We start from the raw sequence: 14,746 nt of genomic DNA, 5'->3' as shown, positions 1-14,746 counted from the left end.
ATGCCTATGGAAGGCAAGGACTGTGGCTGACAGTTGTACCCTCTTAGTGGTAACAATCTTATATCATTATACTTTTTCTCAAAGTTTATTATATATTTGTGATAATATGTTTGATCTCCGTTCTTTTTTTTTTTAGGATTGGATATTACAACACTTCCCTAACATTATTGGCCAGGGAGAGGTGCCAGACTACACCTCGGCCATGCCGCGTGCTAGAGCCTCCGTCCCTCTCTAAGGGAACCAGGTGTCGGATCCTTATAAGCCCTATCTTGACCGCATTGTTGTAGAGGACGCCTGATACGACTGATATGCTGCTCACCGTGAGACGATTGCGTGGGATGACGTTGCCCTATATTCTGGATGGTTGGATGCCAGTTCGACCATCATTGTTCGTTATCTTTCTGAGCACGTCATGCGGTAGTTAGGCTACCAACAGACAATACCTTGCCACCCTTTTGTATCCACTCCTATTGCCATGACCTATCGACAACTAGATGATATCTCAATTGGACCACACTGACGATGTTCTTCCTCGCTATCGTGAGATACTTGACATGACGCAGACATACATTGCCGCTAGATTCTTCCCTGAGGGGTCTTATCACAAGCAAGTACTAGATGGTATCATGGGGGTGGCAGAGAGGACATTTTTGTACCGTTGAAACCGTGGCAGCATAGACAATAGTAGCTAGCAGAGGACGTGGACGTAAAGGTGGGGCTAGAGGCAGGGTAGAGGCGGAGGATGTTGTCCGGCACACACAATAGTAGTGATGCCTGTGATTTTTTTGATATATGTATTTTGATTTCATTTATGTACGTTACTTTGATTTTGTATTTGACATTATGGCCGATGACTTATACGATGTATTTTTTTGGTGTACTATATTCCGTTGTCTTTAAATTGTATTACTTTAATTTACTATAATTTGATGTTCCATTTTTGTTATAAAAATTGAATTTCGAAGTGAAATGTGTTTGATTTGAAAATATAACCAAATGTTTCGTAGGTACATCTACGAAACACTTTGTTTTTAACATGTTCCGTAGATGTACGTATGAAAAAAGCCAATTTTTTAAAAAAGAAATGCTTTCGAATATCGAATTTTTTTTAATATGTTCCGTAGATCTACGTAAGCGGTAGGCTGGAGTAATATCAAAATTTTGTTAAATACCTAAAAGATTAAGGAGTGTAATGAGATATTGTCACAACGAAAAGGACATACAATGTTTCAAAATGTTCACTTCCGTGGGTGTAATAACATATTGTCAAAACTAAAGGGACATACAATGTTTCAAAATGTTCACTTCTGTTCTTGAGGTTGCTTCTCGTTTGAACCAGCCCCAATATCGGCAATTAGCAGAATCCCAAATCTCATGTTTCTTCATCACCGTCTCAGAACTCTGGTCTACTCCCAAACCCCAAAATGTCACCATCTTCAGAGATTCCACCACTCTTTCAATTCCTTCTCCACCGCCACTTCAGATTCATCTCAACAACCCTTCACAGTCTCCTACCTCACCAACAATCTCGGTTTATCTCCACAAGACGCTCTCAAAGCATCCAAACGCATCCATTTCACCACCCCCGAAAAACCCGATTCCGTCATCACCTTCTTCAAATCCCACGGTTTCTCCATTCCCCAAATCCAATCCATCATCCTCAAAGCCCCAACACTCTTATCATCCAACCCCACAACCATTCTCCCAAAGTTTCAATTTTTAGCCTCCAAAGGCGCTTCCCCCTCTGACATAGCCGCCACCGTCACCAGAAGCCCCCATTTCCTCAACTCAAGCCTCAAACGCATTATCCGTTCTTTTGAATTGGTAAGAAGTTTCTGTCCCTCTGATCAAAAAGCTATTACTTCAATCATATTCTGTCCCTCTTCCATTTCTGATATCCGAATGAAACCAAATCTTCAATTTTTACTCGATTCCGGTGTCACTCCTTCCAGCATTTACCGTTTGCTTAGTTCTAGACCTTCTGTAATTTGTTCTACTGATTTGAGAAAGGCTGTGGAGGAGATTAAGGGACTAGGGTTTCACCCTTCCAAATACAATTTCTGTTTGGCATTACTAGCCAAAAGGGCTGTCACTAAATCACAATGGGATGCCAAAATTGATGCATTCAAGTGTTGGGGTTTCTCTGAAGATGCAATTTTTGATGCATTTAAAAGGAACCCTAAGATTATGCTACTGTCTCCAGATAAACTCAACGCGGTCATGAGTTTTTGGATCAAACAGCTTGGTTGGGATCCTTCACTGCTTCTGCGAGCACCGGATCTTTTCGGATTTAGTATAAAGAAAAGGTTTATTCCGAGGGCTTCCGTTGTTACGTATCTACTTTCCAATGGTTTGATGAAGAAGGGTGCTAGCTTAATTACGCCATTTTATCTGTCTGATGAGTTGTTCCTGCAAAGGTATGTGAAATGTTTTGAGGATGAAGCGTCTAAGCTATTAAAGCTGTATCAAGGGTAGGATGCTGGCATCTGGTGCTTGGATAAGTTGTTAAAACACATTTTGTTGCAACTGAATAAACCAGCCATATAGTGCTATTCATCTTGTTATACTTGCTCAGTAAGTTGGAACCCTTTTTTTTGTTGGTCACAGTTTTGACTTATATCCCTAATTTTGTTTTAAATTTGTAAGTAATTGACACAATAGAATAATTAGTGTTGTGGTTGGAGAATACGATTGGTGATATATGGATTTATGGGATTTTAGAACAATGCTTGAATTTCTAACAAAAGAATGACCGTGGAATTGTAGAGCAAAAAAGTAGACATATTTGTTATAATGGAAAATCATACAAGCTATTTGGTATCTATTACATAGAATATCTATATTGGAACTAGCAACTCTTTTCCTTTAGTTCTAGAAGACTAATAAACTTTTGAGTAGAAGTGATATGCCGCTGTCCTATATGAACATTTAATTTTGTGCAATGGTTTTAACAATATGTTAAGAGGAAGTCCCTATTTTCACTATTTGATTGTTTCTATGACATTTCCGCTATTCATGTAATTCTTTCCTTCTCTTCAAATAATAACTTTATCAAGTTTACCTTTCACCTTACCAATGAAATGATCAAATATGGCCCTTGTATGCATCCTCAACTGTCAGGCTGAGTCAAGGACTTTCTGATATCAGTTCTGAACCATTTTCTGGCATAATTCAAATAGGTTTCTTGCCACATTCCGATTCAAAAAACGAGGATGTTCTTGACAGGTTCAGTTCTTGTTTTTGTCAGGTGATGCGTGCTCAGAGAATCATTTAGTGTTTAGTAAAAGTTTAAGAAGAAAGGTTCAGGTGATTTAATGATGATAGCACATCCTCTTCATGGCTTTTGAAAACTGATACTGTTTCTATAACTTTGCATTCTAACAATGGTGTAAAATAAGACTAATAACTTCAGATCAGATTCCAGAGTTTTCTAAAATTTCTTAAGAGGTAGTAATTTTATGCATTGGTTTTAACAATATGCGGCCTTGCTTTGAAATGGTGATTGATAAATCCAACTTAGGAACTTAACTCAATTTAATTAGTTATTTCCTTTATTTTTCATTTGATACCATCATTTTCAACAACATGCATACATATGCAAAAATCGTCTTTTACACTTGATTCAACACTTTTCTTTTTCTTCCCTTCATATTAACACTATTTAAACTCAAATTAATTACACCTTTTAAATATTGGTATGAGAGTGATATCTGAGTTTTTGAACAATAAATATTGTAGGACATTTTTAGCGTTTGACTTTTATTAAACATTGGGGAGAACCGATTTTTTATTCACTTCTGTTGTTTTTTAGAAGAGTTTAATTATTATACAATACCAATATAAAAAAATATTAGGGAAAAATTCTTTACATCGATAATATATATAATTAAATTGGATCTGGATCCTCTCTGGCCCTTTTGGTGCTGCTGCCCTTTCTGCCCCATCTTGACCATTCATCTACATTTCTACCTCTTTCATAATCAAAATTTTTCTTTTATTTATACTAGTACTTCTATCCGTGCAATGCACGGGACAAAATGTGGATATATATTGTATTTTAATGTAAAAATATAAATGTATGAAAATAAAAAAAAAAATCATATTACAAAAAAAAAGTACATTTCACTGATACAATAAGAACATGAAACATAAATTATCTTTCTCCGACTTTCCCTGCAATTGAACAAAAATAGAGTAAATTAATCTTTGAAACTTGAAAGCAAAAAGAATAAATTTAAAAGAGAATGTAAAACTTTTTATAGCACTGATAATGACATATAACCTAATTCATTATGCATATGTTGAAAGTGAATTAAAATAGTAATTTAAACAAACTTACACAATATGTATGTAATGTGGAGCAAAACCTTTCTAATTTGTAATTGGCACTATCCACCTATTTAAAAAAAAAAGTAAACATCACACAAATTAATGAAATCATATATTTATTTATATATTTATATATTGAGATATAAAAGTATTGAAGTAAAAATTTTCTAACCATCCGAAAATCATTCGATAGCATAATCAATAATTGAACTAAACCTGCGAAGGAAAATTATCCATTGAAGCATTGTTGTTTTGGCCAGATACATAACTAATCACTTGGTTCAGTGAATTATTTTCATTCTCCAACCTGACGATAAAATTAACAAAAATATAATTCCAAACATATATTGAAACAAAAAATCAATAAAAAAAAAACGTAGAAAGATATTGTAGGCAAATTATAGAAATTACTTCTCTTTGTATTCAAGAGATTTCTTTAGATTGCTGTTAATAAAGATTTTTGTACCATGAAAGGCATTTGAAATGCCATGAATTGCTGAAAAAATATAAATAGAAACTAAACTGTTAGTATGATGTATAGATAGTATAGCTATTAAAAAATACAATCTATTTAAATATGCGTCACTTACATTAAAAATTTTTAGAGTTACAGAACTGTAAAATGACTATTACCGACTTATCATAACCATTATCAGTTATATAATGGTTCATTTGTTCAGCATGTTCAGCCCACAAAGTACAATCAACATTATTTCCTATGAATATATAGTTGTTATTCTATAGTCTATACTTTAAACATAATAATTAGTTGATAATTCAAAATTTTACTCCAAATCTTCCAACGTAATATCCAACAGTTTAACTCTAATTCCACTTCGCATTGTTTCCTACATGTCAAACTTTTTAATCGCGTGACCAATCACATATGACAAAATATGATTAAATAGAATTGTGTTAAGTTTAAAAATATAATTGCAAAATCTAATTTTGAAGTATGACTAACCTATGGCACGGGATTGGTCAAGGCCAGACAAAATTTGAGGAAAACTCACAAATTTAAAATAAGTTTTAGGGATGGATGGAATATCTCCAATCTTAGTACAACTTGTGGTTTTGATGAAGTTAATCTTGTACTTATGATCTGTCATAATAAACTTAGGATCATGCAATCCAACCAATATATTAGAAATAATATAGCAAGATCCCTCTTTAATATTTGAGTCAAATTCACCGATGAGGGCCGATTTCACTGAAGCTTGGATACTTGAACATGGAAAAATAACACAGGAAGAGGTAAAAATGTAATAATTTGGTAAACTAACAAAAAAAGTTAAATAACATATTACAGCTAATAAACAACAATTGTAACACTCACTTTGTCATCAAGCAAAATCATTTCTAAACTGGTAATAGTATTGTGGTTATTCCAAGAATGGACTTTCCACAACTTTAGTACACGAACTTTAATCTGCCAATTCAGTTTTGGAGGGACGATGTCGGAAATCATACTGATACACAGTGCCATTCTGCATAAAGTGCAAAAGAAAAAATTTAGACAATTAATTGATATAGAGGAAGCCAAAACGTGAAAATATATTTGGGTTAAGAACTCCCAATGCATATTTTCATTACTTAAAGTTTGAAGAACCTTGATGTAACCTTTATGTTCAGAATTTGGAGAATATAGAAAAAACGTAGAGGTTGGATCTATTTGTACTAAAATCATGATAGGGCAATGTGAATAGGTACAATAAGTACAGATAATTGATAGAGGTTTGGAATTCGCATTGGAAGTTGAAAACTGCAGAATTAAAATTAAAAATGGAGAAGAAATGAAGGGTTAGATTCAAAGAATGGGTGAGAAGGTAAAGTAGGCAAACTTTAGGATTTTTTCTTCAATGAATTGTTTGAGCAACAAGTGCAGATATCTTATGTTTTTACTAAAAATTAATTAAAAAGAAATAATATGGTTGAGATTAAAAAGGGAATACATAACAACTTATTGGATTGTACATTCCAAACAAATGTTACACGTATTAGTAAACAAAATCACAATCTATTATAATAGTTCCTAATTAAATTGTATTTATTGAGTAGAAAAATAAATAAATGATTGATTGAATAGTAAATAAATGATTAAGTTCATAGGTCAATAAATAAATAATTTAATAATATACAATTAAATTGTATTTATTGAGAAGAAAAATAAATAAATGATTGATATATTTTATAAATTGATTAATAATATATATTATTGATAAAATTTTGTCAATACTTATTTTATAATATTTAGTAATAAACTAAAAGAAAATATTAAATAATAAATTAATTTAGATAGTTTTTGATAAAATAACGTTTTAAAATTTTCATATTTTTAATACAACATTTTTAAGAATATCAAAATTTTAAATTGTTACTTACATTAAATATATAATATTTTTTAATACCAATTTTTTTTAAATATGTTGTTAAAAATAATGAAGTGATTTTAAATATTGAACTATTTATAAAATATAATTTGAGAGAAATAATATAGAATATAAATTAAATTGTGATTTTAAATATTGACCTATTTATAAAATATAATTTGAGAGAAAGAATATAGAATATAAATTAAATCACATTTGTTTGAAAGAGAAAGAATATAAATGGTTGAGATAAAAAAGGGAATAATAAAAAATAATAATATAATAAATAGAATATAAATGTTTGAGATAAAAAAGAGAAAGAATATAAATGATTGAGATAAAAAAGGGAATAATAAAAAATAATAATACAATAAATAGATAAACTAAATTGATGAAATAGATTTTTAGTTATTATAATTTAATGTGATGAAAATTTTATTTACTAATCAATTAATCAATTTAATAATAATGAATTGATATGTCAATTTTTTTTAGGTGAACGTGAGTTAAAGAAAAGGAGTATAAGGCTCTGTTTGGTAAGACATTTTTTCGAGCTTATAGCTTATGTCTTATGTCTTATAAGCTCATATGGTAATTTAGACCCATTTGATAACGGTCTTTTCATCACGAGCTTATAGCTTATTTTACTAGCTTATAGCTTATTTTCCAGACGCTATTTCAAATAGCGTTTTAGCTTATGTCTTATAGCTTATTACTTTTTCTTCCTTTTTTATCCTTATTATTTCAATTAAAATCCATTTTTAACCCTTATAGTTTATTTTAATTTAAAATAAAATAATTATATATTAAATATCTTTTATGTCATTTTACATTTATAAGTTAATTGAACCGCTGATTTTACCAAACACTTCAATGAGCTTATAAGCTATCAGTCTCAACCATCCGCTATAAGCTATAAGTCATCAGCCATCAGCCATCAGTCATAAGCTATAAGTTATCAGCTATCTTATCAGTCAACCGCTATTTTTACCAAACAGACCCTAAGTGGTTGAGATAAAAAAGAGAATATAGAATGGGAGTGTAAGTAGTTGAGATAAAAAAGGGAATATAGAATGACTCCATTAAATAATAAATTAATTTAGATAGTTTTTTTGATAAAATAACGTCTTAAAATTTTCATATTTTTAATACAACATTTTTAAGAATATCAAATTTTTAAATTGTTACTTACATTAAATATATAATTTTTATTAATATCAAAGTTTTGTTTAAATATGTTGTGAAAAATAATTAAGTTAAGAATATCAAAATTTTAAATTGTTACTTACATTAAATATGTAATATTTTTTAACATCAAAGTTTTTTTCAAATATATTGTTAAAATTAATTAAGTTATTTAAATATTCAGCTATTTATAAAATATAATTTGAGAGAAAGAATATAAAATATAGATTAAATCGTGATTTTAAATATTGAGCTATTTATAAAATATAAATGAAATATAAATGGTTGAAATAAAAAGAGAAAGAATATAAATGATTGATATAAAAAAGGGAATAATAAAAAATAATAATATAATAAATAAATAAATAAATAAATTAAATTGATGAAATAGATTTTTAATTATTATAATTTAATGGGATGAAAAATTTATTTAGAATGGCTCATTGAGAATGGTTCACAATTTATAATTATAATTAATAATTAATAATGAAATCAGATTTATTGAAAAGAGAATAAGTGGTTGAGAAAAAAAAGGAAATCCTGGAACAACAAACATTTTTTTTTTTGATAAATGTGGTTGAGATAAAAAAAATATTATAAATATTAAGTAAATAGGTTTAGGCGGGAATTGATTGTATTTAGGCGCTTAAAATGGTACATAGTATTATGTTTTAATATATTAAGGATTTAATTAATTCACAGCCACTGGATAAGAGGCAGTAGGGAATAGGGATGGCAGGAGAGTAATGGCAGCTGGTGATATTTTTCGGAATTGGATCCTCTCCAATTTTTTCTCTCATGCCCTCCCTCATATGCAATTATGGATGATTGGATTAATCTAAGACTTGATAACAAAAAGAAAAGAAAGCATCATTTAATGAAGAAAGAGAAATATATATTAGTTTTAATTTTCTTTTTAACTAAATATTTAAGAGACAAAAATGAATATATTTAAAAATGAGAACTTTTCGCATGGTTATTTTTATTTTCTTTAATTTTTGTGATATTTTATTTCTACAACAATCAACTTATGGCTAAATAAAAAACATGATTGTGGCTAAATAAAAAACGTTTCAAAATTTATTAAAGAAGATTAAAATAATCATTCCTACTGTATATGTTTTTATAATACATTATAGTAAATTATAATTAATTAGCTAATTTATATATTTTCTAATTAAAAATGAGAAAGTTATAACATATTTATTATAACGTATTATAAAAACATATACGGAACGACTAAATAAATAATTAAAATAATTTTATTTAATAAAATATTAAAAAATAGATTTTATTTTTTATGAAACTTTTAATCTTTTTACAACAGGAATGATTATTTTAATCTTCTTTAATAAATTTTGAAACGTTTTTGCTTTAGCCACAATCAAGTTTTTTATTTAGCCACATTATATAAGTTGAATTATATAAGTTGTGTTATGAAATTAACCAAAACAATATAGATAAAGGAGAGATGAATGAGAGAAAAGAAGAGAAAAAATAATATTGTATTATCATCTTTCAAGTATATAGCTTTACATTACAAAGTGGTCTTATTTATAGGATATTAGGAAGGTGAAAAATCATAACCTTACTATACCACTTAATAGGGAATATGAAGATGAAAGATAAGAATATATATGGACATCCACAATAATATTTATTCATAATACTCCCCCTTGGATGTCCATTGAGGATATGCCTCGTTAAAACCTTACTAGAGAAAACCCATTGGAAAAAATCTAGTGAAGGAAAAAGAGTACAATATCCTTTGAATGTGAACTGCCTCGTTAAAAACCTTACCAGAAAAATCCAGTGGGACAAAACCATGGTGAAGGGAAAAAGAGTGCAGAAAATATTTATTTCTCCCCCTCATACATACATTTATATGTGAAACGATATTATTTGTAGTAGTTACTTAAAATGTCTTCTTCGAAGTGACTTCATGTAGTGCTAATAGTTATGCGAGACTTTATGAAGTTGTTGTCATGATTTGTTTCACAGATCTCCATGAAATGGTTGTACCATCACATGTAAATAAATAACCTCTTTCTGATCTACCATTGTGAGAATCTGACAAGTAACCAACATCTTTAAGATAACGAAGTATATGTTTGACCGCTTTCCAATTTCTTCGTGTAGGTGAATAATTCTATCTTACTTATAGATTGGCGGCAAATGATATATCATGATGTGTATAATTAGCAAGGTGCATTAGTACTCCAATTGCACTGAGATATGGTACTTCAGGACCAAACAATTTTCATCCTTTTCTCGAGGCCTAAAAAGATCTTTCTCCACATCTAAGGATCTAACATTTTCATCTAAAGATCTTTGTCCATATAGAATCATTTCAACACTTTTCTATATAGCCTTCTTGATGTACAAATATTCTTTTGTCCACATGCTCAATTTGTAAACCTAGACATATTTTATCTTTTCTAGGTCCTTCATCTCAAACTCTTTATTTAAGCAATTTATAGCTTTTGGAAGCTCTTCAGGAGTTCCAATAATACTTATGTCATCCACATAGACAACTATTATTGCAAATACTTTTCCATATCATTTTATGAAAATACAAGGACAAATTGAGTTATTTGTATATCCATCCTTTAGTAAATATTCACTGTGGTGATTATACCACATGCATCCAGATTGTTTCAACCCATAGAGAAACTTGTTCAATTTGATGGAGTAGTTTTCTTGAGATTCAAAATTACGTGCCTTTGATATATTGAACCCTTCAGGGAGTTTCATGTAAATGTCACTATTAAGTGAACCATATAAATAAGATGTCATAACATCCATCATGTTCAAACTAAGCCTTTCATGTGTTACAAGGCTAATTAATTATAAAAAAAACCAATTGAATCCACTACAGGTGAATATGTTTTATTAAAATCAATCTTAGGTCTTTGTGAAAATCATTGAGAAATAAATCAAACTTTATATCATTCTTATTTTTCTTTTTCACAAAAACTCATTTATATTCAATTAGTTTCACACCATGAGGTGTTCGGACTACAAGTCCAAAAGTGAGTCACTTGTAAAGTGAGTTTAATTCTTATTCAATTGAATATATTTATTTTGGCCAATTCTCACTTAGTCTCTAATTTTTAATAGACTTTGACTCATGATCCTCGTTATCATTGATCACTTTTAGCGCTATATTGTATACAAAGACATTGTCAATATTGACTTTATTTAATTATCTCAATTTCGGTTCCATTCCATTTCATCCATGACATAATTTATCGAGATCTCCTTATTTCATATTTCAAGTACTTGATTTGTTCTTCTGGAACTGAAAATTAAATTATATCAAAGCTATGTTGTTAATATCGGAAAGCGGCGCGGCGTGATCAACTCGAAAATGGGAGCGGCGCGGTTGCGGGGAGCGGCGCGGGCGCTTTTTTTGTGGCGCGGACACTAAAAAATAGACACTTACTAGCCAAAAACATACTACTAAACATACTAAAAAAATAAACTCAAACTTCATAAGTCTTTAAGTAATAAAATACTTCCAAATAAATTATACCATACTTCCAATTCCAAATAAATAATACCATACTTCCAATTCCAAATACCATTAAAAGGTATGTCTTAATCAAAAGTGCAAAACATTGCAACAAACTTTCAAATAGCAATAAAATTCATGAAAATAAACACTTAAGCATCTAAATCTTAAATTAACTAAACATGAAAACTTTAATAAAAGTTCACGAATCATTAAAATCTAAGTCTTCATCATCACTTCCTTCCTCACTAGCATCCTCTTCATCCTCTTCACACTCTTCATCCTCTCCAATATATTCTCCATCACCAAATTCATCATCTACTATTACCACTTCCTTTTCTTTTGGCTTAGATCTAGATGAAGAAGGTGGTTGAGGTGGTGGAGGAGCAGCCGCATTCTTTTGCAATGTTGCTTGGCTTCTAGTGTTGATTGCAGGCTCAGCAGCACCACTTGCAATTTCAACATCTAGCCAAGACAAATCCTCACCATCAAACACCATATCATTATCAGGTTTGGGTTGAGCCTCATCTTCACCTCCCAACAACCATAGGTTATGAGTATCAAAATCATCTTCCAAAACCACGGGATCAATCAAATCATCGCTATCAAAGCGCTCTTTCAAATTTTGATTGTACTTGATAAAAACCAAGTCTTGCAACATTTGATGTTCAAGTCTATTTCTCTTCTTGGAGTGAATCTATATTATAATTTTAATGTTAGTTAAAAGAAATAAATATACATACTTAAGTATTAATTTGAATCTATAACTTAATAACAACTACTTACATACTCAAAAGCACTCCAATTCCGCTCACAACCCGATGAACTACAAGTAAGACTCAATATTTTAATAGCAAGGAGCTGCAAATTTGGTGTTTTTGCTCCATACCTCCTCCACCACTCAGCTGCAATGCAACAATTACTTGCATTAGCATATTTACACAAAAATGCTTATGTAGTTAAATTATTGTGAAATAGACATAGTTACTTACCAGGAGCTACATTGGCTCTTTGCCTCACCGCTTCATTCAATCCAAAGTGGCCTGTACACATCTTATATTTCGCCAATTCTCCATGGATGTCATCAATAACTTTATCACTTGCAGAAAGCTTGTTAATGCATGCATAAAGGCCATCCAACAACTTATCGTCGTTCTCAATCATTGGATTGCTATAAAAGTACTTCGGATTAAGATAATACCCAGCTGCATGTAATGGATGATGAAGTTGAATACTCCATCTTCTATCAACAATATCAATGACTTCTTTGGACTTGGCCTCATTGTTGAAGTTTTTTTTAATTAACTCCTTGGCTTCCAACATTGCATGATAGATGCTTCCCATTGTCATTTTCTTCTCATTGTCAACAAGCCTAAGTACTTTTACAAGAGGCCTCATAGCTTTAAGAGCAAACACAATATCCTCCCAAAATGAGACTTGACGAACAATAGCAGCCGCCTTCTTTCCTTTCACCTCCTTACTTGCATTCAAGTTCAACCATTCTTCAGAAGTGAACATGGGTCTAATTTTTGACTTTAAAGAGTGCAATCTGTGCAAAGTAAGAAAGTTTGTGGCAAACCTTGTGACTCCAGTTCTAACCAATTCACTTTCTAGTTTCTCCGTCATTAAGTTTAAAACCAAAGAATGGTTGTAAATAAAGCCCACGAGAGTCATTCCTTTTTGTATAACCTTCTTGACTCTTGCAATTTTTCCGATATCTTCTAGCATCAAGTCTAGACAATGAGCAGCACACGGAGTCCAAAATATCTTTGGCCTCGATATTTGAAGACGCTTACCAGCCAAGACATAGTTGCTTCCATTATCGGTAACAAGTTGCACAACATTACTTTCACTAATCTCTTCTACAAAGCTATCCAAAAGTTCAAACAACTTTTTTCCAGTTTTCATGTTAGCAGATGCATCAACACTTTTAACAAACATTGTACCTGCCGGAGAATTCACCAAAAAGTTGATCAATGTTCTTCCATTTGTATCAGTCCAACCATCAGACATTATAGAGCAACCATACTTTTCTTGTTCTTTCTTATTACTACTCAACATCTCATGTGTCAATTTCAACTCTTCTTGAAGCATAGGAACTCTCAACTCATAGTAGCTTGGAGGCTTCAAATGTGCACCATACATACCAATTGATTCAACCATTAATTTGAAACTTTTAGAATTTGCAACATTGAAAGCAATTCCATTCCGATAAAAGAAACGCGCTATGTATTTGCAACAACTCGATCTTGCTTTCTTATCACATGCATCATTCAAGCTTGTTTGATTTCCTTTTTTCAAAGTTTCCTCGGGTTTTCGATAGTAACTCACATCCAAGGGGACTTTTACATTCTTCTTGGCAGCCGGCATACTTCCCTCTTCAGCTGGCCTTTTTCCCGCTCGAATCCTAGATATCTCTAGCAAGTGCGATGCCTCATCATCATCTTCGTGGACGTCACCTGACATTGATTTCTTTGCAGCCAATTTTTTATCTTCATGCTCTTGCAAAATCAACTTAACGTCTTCCGGAGTTTGAGTGCAAGCTTTCACATTTCCCTTTATTCTTAATTGATGCTGTTTTGCCCTAGAAATACCTCCGGTCGACGTTTATTTACAAAAGTTACATGTAACCTTCCTCTTATTATTCAAGTCTTTCAAATGGTTGAATTTCCAGCCAATATCACCGCTTGGTATGTGGATCTTAGCAGCAGAAGAACCGACAGATGGAACATCAGATGATGATGGCTGAGTAGTTGGAGGGGTAGTTTCCATGGCTGCTGCGAGAACATAAAACAGATCCATGGCATATAAAAGATTTATCAAAACAGAGGCATATAAAACAGAAAAACAGAGCCATAGCAGAAATTCAACAATCAAAATAGAGGCATATAAAACAGAAAAACAGAACCATGGATATCAGAAGTCAGAACAGAGCCATGGAAACAGAGAAATAGAAAGATGAGGAAGAAAGAGTAGCGGAAGAAAGAAAGAAATAGAGGGAAGAAAGAAAGAAATAGAGGAAAGAAAGAAAGAAATAGAGGAAAGAATCATACCTGGAGAGATGAGGAAGTTGACGGAAGATGAGCAGAAGAGGAGAGGTGAGGCTGTGAGTGTGAGAGAGGGCGACGGTGAGTGTGAGAGAGCAAAAGAGCCGTTATGTTAGGAACTTGTCTTTTGGTGAGTGTGAGAGAGGCAGAAAGTAACGTTTAGATTTAGGGTTTTAATATTTAAAAAATAAAAAATAAAAAATAACATTCTGGGCCTACCCGACCCGCTCCATGTGAGAAGCGCCCAATACAGCCGCGTCAGCACCGCTTCGCCACCCGATATCGCGGCCGATACACCCGCT

The 14,746-nt window shown here is 31.6% G+C and overlaps 2 protein-coding genes across 2 annotated transcripts; one reads left to right on the top strand and one right to left on the bottom strand.

The window, feature by feature from the left end:
• Positions 1 to 1,250: 1,250 nt before the first annotated feature.
• On the top strand, positions 1,251 to 3,341 carry LOC131642202 (uncharacterized). Its single transcript, XM_058912473.1, has one exon. It carries the CDS (start codon positions 1,375 to 1,377, stop codon positions 2,473 to 2,475), a length of 1,101 nt encoding a protein of 366 aa, XP_058768456.1. The 5' UTR covers positions 1,251 to 1,374; the 3' UTR covers positions 2,476 to 3,341.
• Positions 3,342 to 11,599: 8,258 nt separating this feature from the next.
• Positions 11,600 to 14,199, bottom strand: LOC131642205 (uncharacterized). Its single transcript, XM_058912476.1, has 4 exons — positions 14,022 to 14,199; positions 12,390 to 13,940; positions 12,184 to 12,302; positions 11,600 to 12,094 (listed from the first exon to the last, which is right to left on the bottom strand). The coding sequence occupies exons 1-4, from the start codon at positions 14,197 to 14,199 to the stop codon at positions 11,600 to 11,602; spliced, it is 2,343 nt and encodes a 780-aa protein (XP_058768459.1).
• Between the last annotated feature and the right edge of the window lie 547 nt (positions 14,200 to 14,746).

Source organism: Vicia villosa, unplaced genomic scaffold, assembly GCF_029867415.1.
Source record: "Vicia villosa cultivar HV-30 ecotype Madison, WI unplaced genomic scaffold, Vvil1.0 ctg.004630F_1_1, whole genome shotgun sequence".
NCBI classification, from domain to species: Eukaryota; Viridiplantae; Streptophyta; class Magnoliopsida; order Fabales; family Fabaceae; genus Vicia; species Vicia villosa.
Note: the sequence above shows the minus strand (reverse complement) of the source record. Positions and strands in the feature narration are given on the sequence as shown.